At 53.7% G+C, this 21,708-nt stretch overlaps 1 protein-coding gene across 2 annotated transcripts in view; it reads right to left on the bottom strand.

Annotated features, from left to right (window-relative positions):
- Positions 1-10,778, bottom strand: part of LMX1A (LIM homeobox transcription factor 1 alpha) — a 130,338-nt gene extending 119,560 nt beyond the window's left edge. For both annotated transcript variants that reach the window (XM_079107945.1, XM_079107946.1), the window contains exons 1-3: positions 10,558-10,778; positions 9,998-10,095; positions 7,695-7,881 (exon numbers count right to left, since the gene is read on the bottom strand). In XM_079107945.1, the coding sequence (XP_078964071.1) occupies positions 7,695-7,881; positions 9,998-10,073 (263 nt within the window). In that variant the 5' untranslated portion in view covers positions 10,074-10,095; positions 10,558-10,778. The remainder of the gene's footprint in view (positions 1-7,694; positions 7,882-9,997; positions 10,096-10,557) is intronic.
- Positions 10,779-21,708: the final 10,930 nt, after the last annotated feature.

The following is a 21,708-nucleotide window of genomic DNA, read 5'->3' as shown; positions in this document are numbered from 1 at the left end:
CTCCTACACACTGCAGAAGCCACACCTTCTCCACCCAACCACCCGCTCTCTTCTCTGGGTCCCTTCCTGGAGAGAGACATCAGCTTCTCCACCCGGGAGCTGGCAGCCCAGGCCAAGCTGACATTGGCCACCATGCAGGCTCAGGTCACGCTGGTGCTCAAACAAAGACATATTGGGACCCTCCTACAGACAGAGAGGGACTGTTTCTGGCCCAGAGGGAGCTGGCCCTAATCTGCCTCACCATGAATGGCAACAATGCTAAGAATGAAAATGTGGTTTGGGGGACAGTCCCCAGGAGCCCAACATTTTGGTATTTAAAGGAACTTTAATGAGCTTAAGAAGCTAATCTGGAGTTCAGGAGGGGGTGTTTTGTTTTGTTTTGTTTTGAAAAATCCTTTTAAAGGCTCCTGAGGCTGGATGGGGAGGAGGCAACTCAATGGTGAGTCAAAGAGTAGCAGCCTTGGAACTGAAGGGGCGGAGGAGCAGGGACAGGACACTGTCCAAAGAGCACCTCTCCCGGCAGCGGAACCTGGTGCTCCAAAGACACAGGATTCAGGAATGCCATATCCAGAGAAGTAACAGAGCTGAGCATGAGGACCGCATTTCCGTCCTATCTGAATGCTAACCGGGCTTCTCGCCAAGGGCCTCCTCCCCATCACTGGGGACAGCACCGGCCCAGCACTTCTCTGACCACCACATCACTCTGAGGACATAACCCAGGATCCACTAAGTGCCAACACACTCACAGAGATTTTCAGCGTCCCCAAAATGGCCATGTGACGACAGTGATCATGGGACCATACGAACCTGAGAACATCACCCATCAACTACTTAGATGGGCTCTACCCCATAACTGGTGGCCCCATGACGGACAGTGTTTTGTGCATAAAAGGCAAATCAGGTTCCCCCAAGTAAGAAAATCAGGAGTCTTAAGAGTCCACAAGGAAGGCCAGGGGAAGAAGATTAAGAATTTGATAAGACAGAGTTTAAATAATATTTTATGCTTGCAAGTGTCAGATTAACAGAATTGAACAGGGCACAGGGAGTAAGAGGGAGGGAGAATAGCACAGGACCAGACGCGAAGTCTAGATACAGCTGGGGCCCACTCCTAGCAAAGCTGGACGCTGGTGATACTTTTTGTATGGACAGAGTTTACAAGGAGATCAAGCAAGACGGGTCAATCCCCTGTGGCCAGATATCCATCAGGGATCATCTGTTATGGGACAATAATGATAAAACTCAATCCAATGGTGTGGCAAGATGCTGGAGGCCCACAGAGTCGGAACAGCCAGACATATTTGCTGTTCTCCAAAAATAGGATCCCCACACTGGAATAATGAAAAGCTGGAAGAGGCCAGACTCTCCTGTGACTTCAGTTACTGGCCGAGGAAAAGCATGGTCCACTCTGTATTTTTAGTTGTTATGACATTATGGAACAATAATGGGGAATCTGGCAATGGTTTCATTAAAGGCCAGCTAATCCGTGCATAACAGCCAGGTGACAAGCTCTACCACAGACTTGGTTACCACGTTCACCAAGGAAAAGAGCAGCACAGAAATAGGCCCCCAGTCCTTTTTTAACTATGCGGACGGGGCGATTCCCATGGGATCACCTAGGCGGCAGAGGAGGAAGCTGGGTGGGTTCCTGCTGGCCTGCCAGTGTCTTCAGCCATACCACGGGGTTTCTGCTGCATTCCACTTGCATCTGCTATCCAGTGCCAAAAGAAACCTAATCCCTATCCTAAGTCCCATTTTATTTATTTTCAGTGGTGTGAAAACAAACATGTAGCAAGATTACAGTGTTTACGCCTCCTTTTTAGCCCATATAGCTCTAATCCTCCTGCTAATTAATGCCAGGGCCACAGCAATTTTATTAATTTCATCTTGAGTAAAAATATAGAGACAGATCACTGGGCTTTACTAAAATAACAATTTGACATTTGGAAGGTGTTCGCTTGATTTCAGCAAGGCAGTTGGCTAGGTTTTACTTAAGACATGACAAGGAGACGCAAAGCTGCAGTCAACATTGGTCAACGATAACATAACTAACTCTAATTACGATAAATCGACTACAATGTCCCTTATCACGGGCATCGAGGAAACGAGGGAGGAAACCTGAGTCCTAAGGAGCCCCAGAAAGAGGCAGTTCTAAGGGCATGATGGAGAAAGGGGTGTTTCCTCTGTCCCCTCTGGTGTTTGTCCCTGAACCTTTTCTGCACTCTGTCCCTAAATTCATCAGCTCCTCCAAGCACCGTCTGGAAAGGCGGCTGGCAAGAACGCTGTCGGGAGGTCCCTAAGAGATCTTGGGGAAACACACAGGTACTCCTCAGGGGAAGTCTCCTGCAGGCTGGGAGCAGGCAGCCCACCTTCCAGGTCTCACAGAGGGTGGGAGACAGCCCCACTCCACACAGCAACCCTCTGCATCTCACCCTGAGGCAGTTTCTCTAAGAATCACACTCTGAAAATGTAAAGAAACATTTCAAAGTCCATGTCCAAAAGATTTTTTTTTTTTTTAATTTTTGAGAAACACTGAAGTAGAGCTAAGATTTTATAGTTAGGGCAGAATTTATTTTAAAATCTTCTTCCTGTGGTTCTGAGGACTCCATATTCCCCCACATTTCATTTCCAGTACTATACAATTACACTTCATCAACCTAACATGATTCAATACTGGTCACTTTGAACATGATGACATTCAACAATCAGCATTGTGAAATGTGCATTTGCCCTAAAAAGATTTAATAAGTCTCTGGTAATATAAAGAATTTTAAAGGCTCATCTCTTTTCTCACTTCTAAATACTATTACCCAAATAATTTCTTTGGCCATAAAAAAATAATTAGCCGATGATTTAATAAATGAAGTTGTTTTCATTAGGGAAACAGAACCTGTTGTCTCCCAGACCTTCTCAGAATTGAAGGCAACAATGGAAAGGCCTGCTGAAATTAATAATAGCTTTTCAGTTGATACAGAAGTTACAAACAAAAATGAAACTAAAAAGCAAAACAACAAGGAACTATCAGAAAAGTTCTTATCACTGAAATTGGAATATAGAAAGCCACTTCCTAGTCAGGACACCACAGTACATAAAACTGGACTTGCACCAATCACTTTTTAAAGCGTGTTCCACTTAGGTAAGGATGGAAGGAGTTCCATGAGCACACTCAAAGAGCAATGTCCATGGCTGGCACGCCCTCCCAAAATACTACTCATATCTATTCCTGCTATCTAAATTTATTTCAAAAATGTTAAGTCTTAGACTCCAAGAAAGTCTTTTCCAGGGACCCATACATATGAAGAGAGCAGGGAATGTTTCCAGTCACCCTCTAAAATTAAACAGAAAGGAAGAGGAAAGTCAACTGCCCCAGAACAGCAGGGCCGCGACGGTGCTCGCCCTGCACTGAGCCCCTGCAATTCAACACAGACAGCCATTTATTACCTGCTCTGTTTGATTTTTATATTCCTTAAATTCTATTGTGCCAGGAGCCAGGCCAACAAAAGATAAAGTCGAGCAAAGCTCTAACAATTGCCTCTGCCGTTTCATCGGCTGGCTCCTTCTATGAGTAACTGCATGCCCAATTTTGATCTCCAAGTAACGTCACAGTAATAAAACCAAACTCCTCGCACACACAGCTCTTGCACCACCTTGACAAAATGCAGAATTAGCTCATTACTGATCCTAACACAGAGCATTACCTAAGCCGTTCTCTCCTCGGGGCTGCCAACCAGCAGGTCAAAAGAAAGACACAAAGAAAGCTGAGTGTGACATCCACTTTCCCCACTTCAGTCCCTTGCTTTGGAAAATTGGTCTGCTTCAAACGGCAGAGCAGGAACGTCCAGGGCCTCTGAGCAGAGGGCCGCACGGCTGCGGCTGCTGACAGGCGGGCAGTTAGATGCCGAGAACAGCCTGAGGACAGCAACGCTGTGCACAGGGCTCCCGGGGTGTCCAGCACAGTCCGGGGATACTGAAAGCTTCACATGTGGGGGAGGCCCCGCCGGACCCACCGAGCCGCCAAGCACATGAAAGCAACAATATAAACTCGATTTAAAAATGGGATCCCTTCCAGAAGGCTTAATTATCCATTTGTCACCACGGTCCCATTTTTCGAGCAGTCTCCTCTCTCAGACTGAAGCCCAGCTACAGCATTTGTTTGGAACAAATTCAGGGAAAACTCCAAACAAACCAGATCATAGAGGAATCACTTAAATAGGGAACAACAGATATATAAATAGAATCTCTGGGGCTGGAAAATATTTGGGTTGTCTGCTAACTTGCAGGACAATCAAATCCAGTTCCGGAGCACCCACGGCGATGGCGTCCCAGTGCTGGTATCAGAGAGCACGGCTCCGTCCGTTTCCCAAGCGCCGCCCTCCCATCCGACCGGTTACTTTTCTTTGGTTGGGAGCAACAAAAGTCGCCTCCAGTCTCAACGTTCATAAATCAGTTCTGCAGCCTGGCCCTAAGTGCTTATTTGTTTTGGGTAATCAGAAGATAAAGTATTCCTAAGGGTGCCATAATGTACGAGACAAATACTTAGTACAACATCCAAGGTTTCAAATGAATGGCGGAGTCCCAGATGCCACTGTCAACTCCATTTTTTTTAATTAGAAAAATGTGGTGTTTGACATCATGAAGGTGCAACAACTGGTGGATAGAAAGGAATTCTCACTTTTTAAGTGGCTGCCTGACAGCACGGATCCACAGCTGATGAGTCCAACGCACACTCGCCCAACAGCCAGAAACACACCAGTGAGTAAAATAACCACGGCAAACCTCCTCTGTGAACACCAAGACCACATGTGCCAGTGCCACCCAAGACCACATTACCCAGATGTTTCTTCACGGGAGTGCACAGGAACAGTGCGTGAACTTCCTGAATTTCAGGGACAGGGTGCTGCCGAGTGTGCCTTTGTTATCAGCGCTCCCCGGACCACCACCATCACCCTGTCACTTCCATCCCCTCCTCCTTTCCATGGACCATGTCTGGGCCTCAGAATTTTAAGAGGTCCACCAAAAAAGCAAAACTTTCATAAATGTAATAAAGAGAAAAAAAAGGGTTCTCTGTGATTCCTTCATAACTAAAATTGACAGTTAGAGGCTAAAATTGAGTTGCAGCCTAATGAGGATAAATATCAGGTCATTCCAGATAGCTGTCAACCAATCCTGGTCCTGCACAGGCAGAAGGTGCTGGGTCACAGCCTGAAGGCAGGTACCGAGAGTGTTTTGATTGTCCTCTCCTCGCCTGGCCCAGTGTCTGGCACACAGAAGCTGGGTAAAAGCTTACTGAATAAAGAAATCTGTCCCGAACCTATTTTTTGACCACCTCTTCTGCAGCCAATACCATGCTCACTAATACCATTAAGATCATCAAGTACATTAAGAGCCTGTTTTGTTGGAAGAAGAATAGGATTGGGATGAGGGATAGATAGAGGAGGAAAAAGGAATATTTAAAAGGAATAAATGAATCTAAGAAGGAATTGAAGGGCTGAGCACAGACCAGTACTGATAGCATAGGGTGCCAGAACCTAAAGACCACAGGAAATCAATTTTGGTCATCCACGTTTCAATAAATATTTTTAAATTAAAACTCAAGCCCTGCATTGAAACACTAACACCTCGCTGAACAATGTAGCTGACACCCCTCTATAAAGTCTTGGTTCTGGCCAACAGCTGGCAAGTTGATCCCTGCAATTTTCTCTTTGCAGAAATAGCTTTGTGAGGAGAGAAGGGACCCTCATGGGCTAATAAGCCCAAACCGCCGCCAGACCTGGAGGGCTGAGAGGAGGGACATTGTTGTGTTAAGTACTTCACAACTGTCTCTTCTCCTCTTGACACAGGCGACTTCCTTAGAGAAGATCTGACTGGCCAGACAGCTGTGTTGACCCTTCAGCCTTCTGTGATTCGTGGGTTTTTTTAACAAACAGAATAGAAATTCACATCCCAAATCCTTTCCTAAGCTCCAATACTTTTGAATTTGCTAGTGTTGTGCCTGAAGGATGTGGACATTTCAGTAATCTATAAGCAGAAAGATAAAGATCCGGGCCGCACAATGCCAAAACCTTTAGATGAAAAGCAAGAGAAAAAAAATCGAGCAATCAGCCAGACGCTTTATCTGAAGGTGATACTTGAAACTGTGTGGGCAAAATCTGCTTAATTACCTAAAAACTATACTTTTCCCTCAGACACCCGAAGACAAACAGACAACCAAGAACAGAGATGAGCCGCCTTCTTTCAGTCTGTGCACCACAAAGACCTCTCCATGGAATGATCACAGTTCTCACTTTTTTTATACATTTCTGTGTTGTCCATCTCATGCAAAGTTGAGAATGTATTTTTTTTAGATCTTGGAAATGTAAAGTTATCACCCCATCAAAACAACAACAAAAGTGCCTAGGGTTCTCTCCACATGGGGGTATAAAATCCAAGCATTTTATGGCAAAGGAACACTGCAGCGGTTACCGATCTAGTCACTTGGCTGGGTTTTATCACACCTCAGAGCCCAGGCGCTGGGAGAGGAAGGCACTCCTGCTGTTCCCAGCTTTCTGCTAGGACCTCTCCAGCACAGCCTCTCCCTGCGAGTTTCAGGGGACGGGAGCCCCCTTTCTGGCACACCATCTCTCCTTCTATGCACAGTGACAAATGCAGAATGCACGCCTATCCACAGTGGTCACACACTGGTCCTGACGTACACAAACAGCTCCGTTTCAGCCACTCTTCTTTATGCAAACCCTCCACAGCCTGTGAAGCCAATGCCCCTATTGATTCATCATTTTTGCAGGGAGAAAAAAAAAAAAAAAAAAACTATTCCCTCTCCTCACTCCTCAGCTCCTCCGGGCCTGCCCCCCGAGAGAAAAAAACCTCCCATCTCAGCCCCTTAGGCATTACGGAAATCTAGACTCCAGGTCACCGGAGCTCTTAAATACCTGCCTCCCATTCCGCTCAAAACACAACGCTCCCAGGACAGCAGGGAACTGAACCCGCTGTTGCGAGGCAGAAAGCTCGCCTGGACCGGAGCTACGGAGGGGCCGAGGGGCAGAGGAGGGGCCTTCAGGTCAGGTCCCAACTTCTGGCCTGACAACTCCTCGGCCGGGAGGACTTGGAAGAAGGAAAAGCAAACGCTGCGCACTCAGCTCAGAGCCTCAACAGCGCCATTTCGAGTCCGGTCTGTCGGGACCCGGGTGGACAAACTCGAGCGGAAACGCGCACGGGGGTGTGGGGGCGGGGGACAGAAACCTGGAGGTCAGCACAGCCTCACGGCTCGCACAGGAGCAAGGGTGGCGCAGACACCTGGGTAAGGTGGAACCACCGAGGAGACACGGGTCACTGGCAGCCCACAGGGCACCCCAGTGATCAGGGGAGACCATACTTGAAGGGGTCAGAGGTCCACAGAGAGTAGCCTCCAGGAATGGCGGGGTCGAGAAAGGGGCCTGGGAAGACTCAAACCTAGACGAGCGGAGCAAGAATGGAAGCAATCGCGCGTGCTTCTGCGGTGCCGGCTGGTGGCTGCGTGCACTGGCGCAGACCCCTGCAGCCCCAGGGAGTGTGCAGGTTGCGGTGAACCGCAATTGTAGGTCTGGGCGGGCGGCACCTCTACGCCTTGCAGAGCAGGCTGGGGTGAAAGGGGACAAGGTCCCAGAGCACACCGACGCCCGCGCAGGGGGCGGGAGGCGGCGCTCGGCCGCGCGGTCACTTACTTCTCGTAGTCGTACTTGCAGTAGAGTTTCTTGTCCCGGTAGAAGCAGGTGGTCTCCAGGGGCTCTTTGCAGGAGGCGCACTGCACGCACTGCTCGTGCCAGAAGCTGTCGTTGAGCCGCAGAAGAAACCGGTCCGAGATGACCCGCTGACAGCCTTCGCAGACAGACTTGGGACTCACCGCTCTGCCTAGAGCCGCAACAGACGTCCGCGGGTGAGCCGCGCGGCTGGTCACACCCGGCCAAGACCCGCTTGTGATCGCTCCGCACCCCATCCCCGACCCTCCGCCCCAGAAGGCCCCCTAATAATCAGCCAAGTCAAGACTTGGAAAAATCAAACCAAGTGACAGTTCTAATAAACAGGGACTATGTAGGAAGGTCTAAATTATGGCGGGGGCTGGGGGCGGACATCAGTAAGTGGCCTTTGATTATCAAACAGACCCAGGCATGTGAGCAAGCGTGCACACATCCTGTAAAGTTAGGTAACAAATAAAATTGTGCTCCCAGGTTTATCACGTCGTAATCATTAAATCACTGTGCCTACTGTTTTTTTTTTTAAACGGAATGAGTTAAAACCAATTTTAATTTCTTTTGTTAAAATACAATTGTATTCTTTTTTTTTTTTAGAAAAACTAAAATTCCCTTTCTTCCTAAAAGTCTCGTGGGTACCGAAAAATACCATCTTGCCCGGGGCCAATTCAGTATTGTTCAAACTGATGAACCCCAAACTTCTGAGTCTTGGCTGACGTGCAAATTGCAGACATTTTTTTTTTTTTTTTCCCGTAAGAAGTGTCAAAATAGAAGGGAGAGAAAGAGTCGCTTCGGGGCCAGGGTGCTTAGTGTCCGCGCTCCACAGCAGTACAGGGAGCGCAAAAGACCCTGAACCAACTCAGCACAGTCAAGGATTCGCTGTCCTACCCCTGATCTTTTAGTGTTTTGTTCCTCTAGTCTGAGGGACGGAGTGCTTTTTTCCAGAAGCGACACTTGGCCGCCTTTGTTGGCACATTTGACAATATTTGAAGAAGCCCTGCCCCGCCGTTAGGACACCCTTGGGCGTGGTGTCTCAAAGGTCTGATCCTTTTCCATCTCCCTGCTAAGCTCCTCTCGCCTTTCCCTTCCGAGACGGCCAGCCTCTTGTAAGCGGGGCCGGTCGCTCTGGCGAGGGGTCGAACTGCGAGACAGCTCTCCACCTTCTTCCTGCCGGGTCTCGGCATCCCGGGCCACGATTCGGGCGCTGGGAGCAAACCAAGGCCGGGAGGAGGACATCGGGCGAAACGCGACGCCCGCGGCGCACTGAAGTCCGCATGCGCTCCCGGCGGGAGAGTGCGGGCCCCGGGCTTCGTACTTCTGCGAGGCTGGCAGAGCTCCGCGTTCTCGAAAGGGAAGCTGAACGAGGAGGGCAGGTGCGAGATCTCGTTCCGTCTGGAGAGCGGGGGGCCGGGGAATTCCTCTGTATATGTTTCTCCCGCGAACGTCTCATCTTCTGCCTTCATCCCACTCCAGCAGTTCGAGTAAGGGCAAGAGGCCAGGGGTTTAAGTGATAAAGGAAAAATACCTCCGCTAATAAACGAATAAATAAATCGCGCTTTTCCCCAAACTCGAAAAGCACCAGGGGTGGGCGGGAAGACCCATGGTAAGAATTCCTGGACTGAGCTCCTGAAGCCCCGCGTGTGTCACTCTCCCGAGACCCTGGACTCGCCGCTTTTCTGCGGTGGCTGCAAGGGGTTGGGGGAGGAGCGGCCTGGGGAAACCCACCGGACCTGCGATCCAGCTTCAGTTAATTAAAGCCGAGGCGAGGGCCCTGCAGCGCCGGCTAATCCCCGCGCTGCGCTGCCCACCGGCCCGGAAAAGCCTCTCAGCCATACCCAAGACTAAAATTGGAGCTGGAGTTGGTGCGGGTGAGAAACCGCCTCGAACTTGGGCGCTCCGGGCCTCGGACTTGGGATGCTCCCCGAAGCCGCCGAGAAATGGCTGGCATTTATGAGCCGTCGATCAACTCCGTGATTAAAAATTCAGCCCTGAGTATTTTTAATCACTTGCCACTCAAATGCCTGCGAGCAAACTCCCGCCCCTTGCGACTTTGGGGAATTCGGTGCCCCGGGCGTGAGGCCCGGGGAGGCTTGCTGGTTTTATTTCGGTTGGGGCTACTTGCAAGGACTGACAGGCAGGCAGGGAGTGGGCTCCACTTCGGGAATGAAAAGGGACACCAGCTCCCCTATGGCCCTCAGGGTCACGTAAGCTGGGATCCAGAGCTCCTGGCCTGGCGGTGAGAGGGTGCGCTCGGGGAATACGGACTGAAAACTCACCTAGCAGCGAGGAGAAAGAGGCGGAGGTCTCGATTGCGCTTTGGAAATTCTCCTCCATCTTCAGGCCGTCCAGCATGTTCGAGCCGGGCCAGGAGGACCTGTAGAGCAGAGGGAAGGATGCGCCTGGCGTCGGTGCCCGCTGGGATTCAGCGCCCGCAGTCGCCGCACTCCTGGGAGAGTACCGAGGGAGTGTCCAGAGTGAGCCAGGGGGATAGAGACCAGCCAGAGGAAATGTGGGTGGGAGGAGAGCGACGAGTCACAGCGAAGGGCTCTGACTGCTGATTCTGCTGGAAGTCCACGCGTTATGTACTTAGGCCCCCGCCCCCAACGCGTTCCTCCTTCTCCTGACCCCCGCCCCCATCCCGTCCCCAGGTCTCCCATCCCGAGACCGACTCCGCCCCGACCTGTACTAAAGTACGCCCAAGGGACGTCTCTGCAGGAGCTCAGCTACTGGGTGATGAAATGAACAGAGGGGGTGTTCTTCCTCGCGCGGCCGGCCCAGGCGCGCGGGACCACGGAGTCTGCAGCCCGCGTCCCAGCTACCCCGTTTCGGCCCTCACCTGCCTGGGGTCGAAGGGAGGCAGAGTGAGGAACTCCGGGAGCGTCCCGCCTGCTTCCGTACTCCTGGCGCTGCGCTCTGCCGGGGGGCGCGCGGGAGTGGGCGCGCGGGGCGCGCGGGGAGGTCCTCCCGCCGGTCGGCCAGTGCCGGGAATGTCTGCAGGAGCAAAGGAGTCGCCTCGGGGAGGAGCCGCGGCTGGCCCAGCTCACTCTTGGATGCATTTCAAATCAACTTTCAGAAACACGCCCGCCCGCGCCGGAGTCTCGGAACCGGCCGTCTTCCTTACCTGATGGGCAAGCTCGCTCCCAGTGCCGGGAGCAGGGAAGTTGCGGACGCCGCGGGAAGCTTCTGCGGAGAAGGCGTCGCCACCGAGGCTGCAGGCGGAGCAGCCGCCCGGCTGCGGCGCGCCGGGGAGAGAGCCGGAGCGAACGCCTGCCCCTGGCTCTGCTCCTCCGCGCGCCCGGGCCGGGCCGGGACGTGGCCAGGAGCAGCCGGCCTTCTCGGGACGTCCGGTCAGCTCGCGCCTCTCTTCAGGAGGAGGGGAGGGCCGGATGCTCCTCCGAAGCCAGGAGGGAAGGCGGAGGCCCAGGTCCTGGGTGCAAGTCGGCCCTGCTTCTCTGGGGCGGATCCCGCGGCTCTGACAGGGGCCGCGGCGCTGCGTGCGCGGCGGAGGGAAGGGGGTGGGGTGCGCAGGGCGGGGGGCTGGGAGCGCGTCCCGCGGCCGGGCGGTCGGCTGGGTCTCCCGGCCTGGCGGCGCGGCCCACCTCGTGGCCGCAGCCGGGTGCGCCCCTCGGTTGCTGTAACCTACCGGACACGCAAAGTTTCCTCCCCTCCACGAGTAACCGCTACCTTGGGGAGCGGGGCTGGGCCTTCTCGGAGATCGCGCCTGCGGGGCCGGGGCCGTGCGGGCAGCCTGGTTACCCGGTGGCTCTTCAGTCAGTAGAGCAAGTGGTAACTGCAGGGAAAGGCTCACCCGCTGGCCTGGGAAGCACCTAGGACTCTGCCCCTGTGACTGCTGGCCCCAGCATGCTGAGCTCCCTGACCTTCCTTCCTCACGTAGGGGCTCCCACAAGTTCCCAACTTACTTCAGGCTCAAAACCCCTTCACTGTTTCACATCAAGAACCGTCCAGAAGCCTAGGGCCCATGTGCAAACCATGAACAGGGTCCCAGGAGAGACAGTGGGACAAACTCCCAGAGGCGAATTCAGAACACACCGCAAGGCAAGTCAGCTATGTCCCTATACCTCCTAACTTTAGCTTACAGTGACAACTCCACTTCCCTAGGAGCAGGAGAGAGCTCTTGCTGGTCTTTGTATCCCAGGAAGTGCCGGCCCCAAGCGGCTCAGTAAATAGCTGACAGCATTGACTAACAGGTATTGAACGTTTTGCACCAAACCTGATTACACAGTCAATTCATTTGATCTTTGCAGGAGCCCTATGAGCTGGAGAAAGCAAAACTCTCAACACTACAGGTGGAAGGAATAGGGCAGAGAGACTGAAACTCCTGTCCTGAGCCCTGAATGCCACAGGCAGGTCCAATGCAATGGGATTCTCTGGGTCACCCTCAGTTCCTAAGCTCAACTAGAGTCCGCAGGCACTTGTGACCCCGAGCAGAAGACAAGCCACATAGCCAGGGTTCTGCACTGCCTTCTCCAAGAAAGGATCATTTTCTATTTTTCTTTTTTTAAGTACTGGTAGCAAGTTGCTTCCAGGTACTTAGTAGCAGTGACCCCCCCCCACACACACACACACACATCCCCTTGCCATTATACGTGCTGTCTACCAAGGACACAAGCCAAACACTGAATGTGACTTCAGAGAAGCAAGGGAAAGGGCTGTCATATGCCTCACAGGGGGGTTTTCTCACACAGGATTTTGCTTGATCTCTACCACAAACCTGTGAGGTAAGCAGAACAAAGAGTTTTATCTATTGTTGCAGATGAATCTTTGGGGCTTAGTATGGCTGGGCGATTTCTCTCCTGTTGCCCAGATGGCAGGTGGCATGTCTCCTAACACCCAACCTTTGTGCTCTCTGCCACCCCAGATAGAGCAGGACTTGATAATATCTATGTATGATAGATATGTAGAATGTATAACACAAACATGCATTCATATAACTATGAGTGTTCTTAAGGTAATATGTAAAAATTTGACAAAAGGAAATGGAATACAACAAATACCACCATAAGGAATATTTTCAAATATTCTGGAGCTCTGGTTCACTAACGGTCTTTAATTTATGAAGTATGTTTAACTAGCTGTAAGAAATATCCTCAGTGAGTGTCCTGAAAGCGGACAGATTCTCTCTTGATCTGAGACCCAAATCTTTGCAGCGATTCTCCTCCAGAAGACACGTGTGCGGTGGGCATGTGCTTCCCCGGAGGCTTGGACGCTTCAGGGTGGGGCTGTCTCCTGGTCGCATTCTAGCCCAACTGTTCTCAGTGCAGAGCCAGGCGGGTATGTGATGGGCGGGGGGTTGGGGGCTGGTATCTCAGCAATCAGGGAGCCCCTGGGGCCAGGCTCAGGGCCTCGGCTCCATTTCCAGCTCTGCCACCGGGTCCAGGCCATCGGTTCACTTCCGGGGACACCAAGGCCTCCTCTCTGGAACGGAGGGCTTCACCCTGTGCAAGGCCCCACTCCGAGGGGCTGTGAAAGCAGACTGACTGACTTTGGCCAGCGCCCAGAACAGTGCCAGCAGATCCTTGGAGGGGGTCACGTGGTGTCCATCGGTGGAGACCTGGCTGTTGGGTCTAGACCAGTTCACAGCTTCACTTGGCATTTCCTCTTATGAGTTGTGAACCCTGAACCCCACTCTACCAGGACTGACTTGGCAAGGACAGTGGACAGGTGGACAAGTGGACCACCCTGGCCACATCCCTCATGCATTTCCATTTTAAATTCAAATGTGATGTTTTGCCTCCTTAATTAAAGAAGATGTCACAGAGCCAGCTCTGTTCAGAAGGCCTTTATGAGGAGCAAGCCTATTCTCCCTCTTACTACAAAGCCCCGAGCAGTCATGGGTGAGGTGAGCAGGCTTCAGAAGGGACCCCAGGTGTCATGCTGCTCAAGTGGAAAGCTCCCTTCCAGCCTGCCTGGCCCAGCCCTTCAGTTTGTGTGGGGTCAGAATCTCTGGTCCAGTGAGACTCAGGGACTGGCCTTCCAGAGAGCCAAGTCCTGCTTCAGAGGCCTCCAGACCAGGGTGGAGCTGCCCACGCTGCCCTGTCCATTCTTCTCTGAACCTGATCCAGGCTTTCTGAGCCCCTGGTAAATAAGGGCACCCAGACCTGTGGTAACCTGCCAGCGGTGTGTTCAGGGCCTCATCTCCTTTCTTGTGTCACCATTTGAAATGGCTGCAGTTGACTCAGATGTTATATAACTAACAACACCTCCTCAGTGCCCTTCTGCCTGGGCTGCCAATGGGCACCTCTCTGCCACAGTGCATCTGTACAACAGGTGTCTGGACACAAGTGGAAACCTGCAGTTATCCCTGCTAAGAGATAGGTGACTGTTTTAAATACAGGGAAAACTTGTAACTTCAAGCAGATTCCCAGAGACCCAGGGATTACATCTTGGCCTTGTACTTCACTCTAAGGAGGAAACATGGTGCCCTTGCCAGGTTGGTCCAGAAGCTGCCCCGCTGGAGAGAGAAGGGCATGTGCCAGCAAACAGGATCCTCGGGGCTCTGTGCAGGAGCCTTGTAAACTGGGGACCAGCTACAAAGTTACCCTTTCTACAGCAGAAAACAGAGAAGCCAGGATTTGGAGAGAGGGGTGAAGATGGAGGAGATAGAGCCTGATATTTGGAGGGAGGCAAGAAGAGAGGGAGGGGACAGATTATCCTGCTGCAGAGTGGAGATGACGGGAACATATTTTTCTACTTTCCTTTTCTTGCTCTCATTTCTGTGTCTTATTAAGGGAAACACAAAGGGAAAATTGTGTTATTTGTTAAAAAATGTCAAAGTGCATTTCGAGCAAGAGGAAAAGAAGCAGAAACACCGCTGCCTGGCTGGAGACAGCAGCACTCTAGCAGGGACGGCCAGGGACTAGGAGTGGGGGATATGCTTACTGCCCGCCCCTGGCCTCTGGATTCTCTTCCCGTGAGGCCCCTGGTCCTGTGCTAACATTCGGATCTCTCCACAGAGTTGGAGGACCAGGCACCTCACCTGTTCTGGGGTGAGGGGGATGTCCCAACCCAGCAGCTAGAGAAAGGGGAGCCAGGTGGTGCAGGTGGCTTGCTCCCTAGTTACGGGCAAGGCTCTCTTCCCAGCACAGCAGCACAGCCCTCGACAGGAGAGATCCTTCCGGGCTCACCAAGGTGCTCTTCACAGCTCCATAGTCCTCGGACCTGGCAGTAGAACTGCCTGTATGCCCACTTTGTCTCCCACCGCACCGTGAGCTTGTAAGCAGCTTACCCCCGTCAGGCCCACCTGGGATTCCCCAGCGCACAGCACAGTCTGCGCTTACCAGGGAGACCCAGCGACCACAGCTCAGCTGTGTGGCCTGAGCTGTTCAACCGCCGCACCTTAGGGGAGGCCCAGGATGTTGCTCAGTGACGGTGGCAGAACAGAGAGGGATGAGGAACAGCTAAAGGTCCATCTGGTCACCTCACTGTTCACACCTTCCCTGGCTCCCACCCGCCTTCCTGTGAACAAGGAGAGCGGCGGTAGCTTTCAGTGAAAATCACCTTGGCTTTGCCGTGCCACATCCAGGCAGAGGTTGGCATCTAAGGGTAGCAGCCATCGCTGGAGCTGGGGTGCTTTCTGCCCAGGCGGCTGTGCCCTACAGACTGAGTTGACGTTGCAGCCCGTTAAGAGGGTGGGCCCTGGCTCAGGCTGACCCGGAACTGCCACCTGAGTAGCAGTCTCAAGCCTTAGCCGAGGTTCTTAGTCTCCCCGAGTCCCAGTCTCTCCGTCGGATACCGAGGAAATTGCTGAGGCCTTTCCGTGTGTGTTAAACAGAACGATCCATGCAATGCCTGCCGCAGCCAGAGGGACAGAGTGAGGGCTGAAGGATTTACTCTGCTGGATGACATGGGACTGGGTGAGCACCCAGAGCAGGGCTTAGCTCTCTGCAGCCCCAGGACTCACTCAGGCCACGGTACCCAGAGGATGTTCCTGGATTGGACTGAGCTGACCTGAACTGAAAACAGCCCTTGGCACTGGGTCATGTGTCTTGCTCTCGGTTCAGGCACGAGCCAAGACGACATGTTTTAAACACTCCCAGGAGCTCCCTAAGCAGCCCCTGGAGAGCAGCTTCCTGCAGGAGCCCCTGCTCCCGGGCTCCCCGACATAGCCTACCTTTGGCATCGACATGTGATATTTCACACCAAACACCAGAAACCGGGAAATAATGGGGATGGGCATGAAGAACGAACTCCAGGCTCTAAAACAGGGAGGTCTGTGAGGAGGGAGGCAGAGTCCCTCCCACCACACCTTGGCTGCCATTCAGTAGATGCCCAGGTGGGTTAGACAGAGGCCCTGGATGCCTGGCCAGCAGGGCACTGGCGCCCTGGCTGAAGCCTGGTGCATCCCTGGAGTGTCACATAATGGGGACTGGCAGTACAATTTAAGAGGGTGGAGTCTTTGGGCCACTGGGGCATGCCTGTGGGGACCCCCTCTCCTCTCTGTGTTCCGGCCACGAGGTCCATGGTTCTGCTCTGGCTGGTCCCCACCTGGATCTGCTCTCTCATCTGATCACTCACGGTCTGGAACCTCTAAGACTGACCAAGAATGACTTTAAAGTTGGTCATCTCAAGTCAGAGTGAGGGAGAGCTCGCTACCCCGGCAGCTGGAATAAGCCTCGGAGGAGCCCTGTCCCGGCAGAGGCAGCCAGAGGGAAAAAGCGCTGGCTACAGCAGGAAAGAGCCCCTCGCCCGGTGGCAGCAAGACCGGCTCCTCCGGGTCTCCAGGAAGGCAGGACCCACCGCTGCACTCCACCCCCAGAACACTAAGCCACGCAAGGCCCTACCCACAAAAGGACACACTGGCGTCCGGAGGATACACCTGGTGAATCGCTACGTTAACCCAGTTGTTGTCATTAATTGTTGATGACATGCCTCCCCTAGGATTTGAGGGGATTGATAACTACCATCAACATTGAAATGGATTTTTTAAAAATTAAAATTATCTGGGCACAGTGGCACATGCCTGTAATCCCAGCAGCTCTGGAGGCTGAGGATCCAGAGTTCAAAGCCAGTCTCAGCAACAGCAAGGCACTAAGCAGCTCGGTGAGATCCTGTCTCTAAATAAAATACGAAACAGGGCTGGAGATGTGGCTCAGTGGTCGATGCTCCTGAGTTCAATCCCTGGCACCCCTCCAAAAATTAAGATTATATCCTGGGAATCAAAAAGCAAATCTCCCCCTGAAATTATAACCTGGGGCTGATATCTGGATTGTGATAGGATGTTAAAGGTCACTCTGGGCTTTCAAGTCAAGACAGAAAAAATCGAATCCTACCAAACTGTGTCACAGTGGCATCAAACTGTGCACCAGTTACACTTCCTGACTTTGGGACACTAGGTATGGAATGGAGCTGACGGCAGGGAGCTCAGACCCGTACCCTGGTGAGCGGCGCTGGACACACTGACTGCAGCCCACCTCTGCTGAAAAGAACCTTAGCAAACAGAAAACAAATGGCATTGAACAAATCAATGAAACAGGACTACAGAATGAAGGAAACAGAAAACAGATAATGCTGAGAGGTTGACTATGAAAGCTGATAGTTGACTTTGAGGGCAGAAACTGAGTGACATGAGTAACAGCACTTCACACTTGCAATTGCTATGTGTGAACATGTGAAGGAGCAATGAGTGCTGAGACTGAGATTCAAATTTGCCTCTGAGCTTCCCAGTAGCAAGGACAAAAAGGAAAACCAGCATGTGGCAGCTGTATCTGCACCAATAGAGTTGTGACTGTGGGTTTATTTGGGTGAACACAAAGGAAAGCTTGCCTTTCTTCTCCCAGCCCAGGGCCCCTGCGCCCAGCGAGGTGAGCAGTGAATCCCAGTGAACTCTCCGCCCCAACCCTGGGCTTAGTGCCTTGTGCAAAATACATATTTGCTGCATGAATATATTAATAAGATCACAAAAAATAAAGGCTCTGCTGCATCTGAAACCTGATTCCATTTCCTCTTTTCATATCTCAGCAATAATTTACCCACAACCCTTGACCCTGGAAGTTCAAAGAAGAAAAGTTTTGGGGTGGGGGTGAAGAAGACACTCCAGGCAGAGGCCAGGGGCTGAGTAGGACCAAGGTGCTAAGGACGCAGGGAGTAGGGCTCCAGGGTCTGCCTGCCAGGCTTTGGAGTTCAGCCCTCCTCAGGCAACAGGGAGCCCTGAGGGTCCGGGGTGGAAAGAACCAGGAGCCGCGGCTGGTCTCCGTGAGGCTGCCGAACCCCAAGGAGGACGGAGGGGCCTGGACCCCGGACTGTCACTCAGCATGAGTGGAAATCCAGGGCTGAAGGTAAGAGGGCCGGCCACTCGGGCACAGCTGCTCCCTACGCGTCAAGGAGAAAGGAAGGATTGGGAACAGTAGCAGAGGCACAGGAGGAGAGGGCAGGATGGGGTGCAGTGGGGAGCGGCGGCTTTCCAAGGGTTTCCAGAGCTATTATCTCATTGATTCCGTATGCAGTGGAGAGACCCACCCTGCTGTCAGCTGAAGCTGCCTTGTCCCTTGGGAGGGGCCCGGGCTCGGCGGCCACACCTTTGCTGCCATCCTCCCTGCACTCCAGGAGGCTGGCCTGCAGGTGCCTGCCCACTCCAGGCAGCCCCCGGCCCTCGCGCCCCGACCCGGGTCCGCACCCGCAGTGGCTAAAGGCTGGGTAGTCCAGCCTGCCACGCTTGCCAGGAACAGGGACGGGTGTGGCCCAGAGTTCAGCCAGAGTCTTCCAGAACATCTGGGCAGGGTGGGGGGAGAACGGCCATGGAGTTTCTTCAGCGTCTCCTCTTTCTTCCCACCGGGCAGGGGCTCGGGCTGCCCCTCTGACTCACCACAGGCTCACCTTCTCCCCCGGGCAGGGGGCGGATGGCACTTCTCGCCCCCTGGAGCAGCATGCGCCTCGCAGAGCCTCCCTGGATAGACCAGCAGTCACTGAAGGAGGAGCAGCAGCACCAGCCCCAGCCCCAGAGCGCAGCCGGGACCACCCTCCCTTCTGGCAGGGGCTCCAGTCCACAGCCCCACAGTGGACCCCAGCAGGGACGCTCCCCAGCCCCTCTCCTGCTTGGGTACAGGCTGTGTCCCTGGTCCTTCTCCTGCCATGGAAGACCCGCCTCTGTGCCCGCCCAGGGCACTTGGCACCCTCTGAGCGTCCCTTGCAGCTGCACAGCCCTATCGCAGCGTCTCCCCCTCTCTGGGAGCCTCCCCCTGTGCTGCAGAACACCCAGAACTGTGTCCGGGAGCTGTGTCCTCGAAGTCGCAGGTCAGGCCTGCTGACCGAGGAAAGAGAAAGGCGGGCAACGACAGCCTGGAGACCAGGGAATACCGAGGCCGAGCCGAGCCCCCTGCAGCCCGCCCTGCCCGCCCTGCCTAGCAAGCCACGGACTTGAGCACTCCTTCCAGGCCACGATCCCAGTGCTGGGTCCCACAGTCCTTCCAGAGCTGTCGGCACATCCAGGGAAACACCAAGGTAAACTTCCCGTCCCACTTTATAATCCAAAATCTACCACCGTCCGGAATTGTCTCCATTTTTATTTTCACAAAAGGCCCATTTAGATCCTTCACAGTTCCTCATACTCATCCTCTCCCTTTCAATCTTCAGCTCACAGGTTTAACTCTCCATGAAAAAAAGGAGATGAAGTGTGGAGGGGAAACCACGGCACAGGTGCAGCTTCTTTTAGAAGTGACCGCGTTCCTGCTACACCAGCCTGTTTCCAGGGCAGGTTTGCTCTTCGGAGACACGCAGGGCCGCTGCTCACCCGTGCCCCTCCCTGGACGGGCAGGTTCGGGCTTGTCAGCACCACGAGGAACCTCAGAGAGAACAAGCGTCTCTGTCCACCGAGGGAAAGGGCAGAGTTTCTCCCACAGAAACCCCTGGACCCACAAAGCAGAGGCCCCTCCTGGACCAGTGAGGTGGATCCTGCACGTGCGTCCTCCCGTGGCCTCTGGGAGGTGGCAGGTGGTGAGTGGCGTGGAAACTCCTGGTGGCTGCACTCACAGCACCCAGCGGGCTCACTGCCCAGACCTTCAGTCCAGCTCCAGCAGTGGCAGCCGGACACCACACCCATCCAGGTGCTGGCTTTTGCACACCCTGCAAGCTGAGATCGGGTCTTCCAGTTTTAAAAATCCATGCTTAACTAACTAGAACAAATAAAACAATGAAAGAATATTTAGAAATATTTTTTTTTTAAATCTAAAGAAGAATACTTCATGAGAAGTGAAAATCATACAAGATTTAAATGTTAGTACCTGCAGTAAGGCTTTGTGGGAACACGATCACACCCTGGTTGAGTCGCTACCTAAGGCTGCTCTTGATCGACACCAGCACAGTGCAGAAGATACCATTCTGTGGCCAAAACCCAAGATACCTAGGATCCGGCACTTTACAGAAAAGTATCACCGACCTGTGTCCAAAGTGCCCAGTGACAATGTCACAGCTGATCTTTCAGCTTTAGGGGCTGTGACTGGCCAAATAGGACGTTGTCGACAACTTTACTCCTTTTGCGGGAAGGTTCGTGCTTCCTCAGACCCGACCCAGCACTGAGAACTCCTTCATCTGCCCGGGAGGGTCGAGCTCGCCCTTCTCAGTTGCCCACCCTGGGTGCCTGTGGGCAGGTGCAACTGGCCAGCCACCACCTACCTGGGGCAGGGCATGCCCCACTGCAGAACTGCAGGTGTCCACAAGAGGGCGGCCGCTGTCCGGTGTGCGAGGCTTCCCAGCTGCGGAGGTCGGCCCAGACCTCAGGACTCGCTGGCCGCTCCCGCCTTCTGTTTCACGGTAAAAACGAGAAAGGAAGCCACATTAGCCCAGGAAGGCAGTCTAACATCTTGGTGGTTCGTTACAAATCTTGTTATTCTTTAAAAAAAAAAAGAAAGGAAAAAAAGGGAAAAAGGAAAAGAAAACCAGTGGTGAGGGCTTACTTCCTCCTCGCCGACCCCTGCTGCGGGGCCAGCCTGGCACACTGTAGTCGTCACCGTTCTTTCAGCTCTGAGCCTATCCTGTGCTCTGCGGAGCTTTGCCAGGCGAGGGTGAAGAGGGCGGCAGAGGGACTTACCTTTCCTAGGCCTCTGTGTCTCTGGACCTCCCGCCCTCTCCCCGTTGCTCTGAGTAGCACCCCAGAGTGCTTCTTCCCCTGACAGCCACTGCGCCTTCCCCAGGACTTGCAGAGCCAGCTCCGTGCCCCCGGGAGACATGCTCGCCAGCGCTGCACCACCTGGCAGAGGTCTAGGTCCGGGTTCGCGCCCAGAGGTTCCATTACTCTCAGCCGCCAGGGCTGCCCTCTGTCCCCAGCCCTACAGGTAGCAGGGCCATGAGGAGCTAGGTGCGTGAGTCAGCTCCTGTTGCTGCATCGAACACCGAGGTGGACCGACTCCTAGGAAAGGCTCCTGTGGCCTCCCAACTTTGAAGGTTTTGTCCATGACGAACTGGCCCCTTGGTTTTGGACCTCAGCGCAGGGCAGGGGCAGCACGTCCTGTCAGGAGCAGGTGGGGGAGCAGAGGAAGTTCATGGCCAGCAATGAAGTAGGAGACAGGGTCCCACAGCCCACTTGGGGTGCAAGGGACTCTCCCAGGCCCCCCTCACAAACGCCCACCACTCCTCAGGGGGCCACACTGGGGCCAAGTCTCCAACACATGCCTGTGGGGGACACAGCAGACCCAGCGCAGTGCCCCTCGCCCTGTGCGGTTACCCATTCCACAGTGTTGTGCCTCTTCAACTCGCCTTCATACCCAGCCTGAGGCCGACTGGAGGGCTGTGTCCTCACCACCCTGCTGATGGGCCCCTTTCCAGGCTAAGCCATGGGCTAAGCGAGGGGTCACAGCGCCCAGCAGCCGCCTGGAAGGCTGGTCCTCCGACCTGCAGGGAGCATGTGGAGGCACCAGGTTGGCAGGCCCTGGCACCACTCTCCGCCCTGACCTGTGACCCTGCACTCCCAGCCGCCTCTGTGGCTGCGGCACGCAGGCCCACTCATTCCTCCTACAGACCCTCCGACAGTCCCCTG

The sequence above is a fragment of the Sciurus vulgaris genome (assembly GCF_902686455.1).
Source record: "Sciurus vulgaris genome assembly, chromosome: 12".
NCBI classification, from domain to species: domain Eukaryota; kingdom Metazoa; phylum Chordata; class Mammalia; order Rodentia; family Sciuridae; genus Sciurus; species Sciurus vulgaris.
The sequence above is the reverse complement of the archived record's forward strand: the minus strand, read 5'-3'. Positions and strand labels throughout refer to the sequence as shown.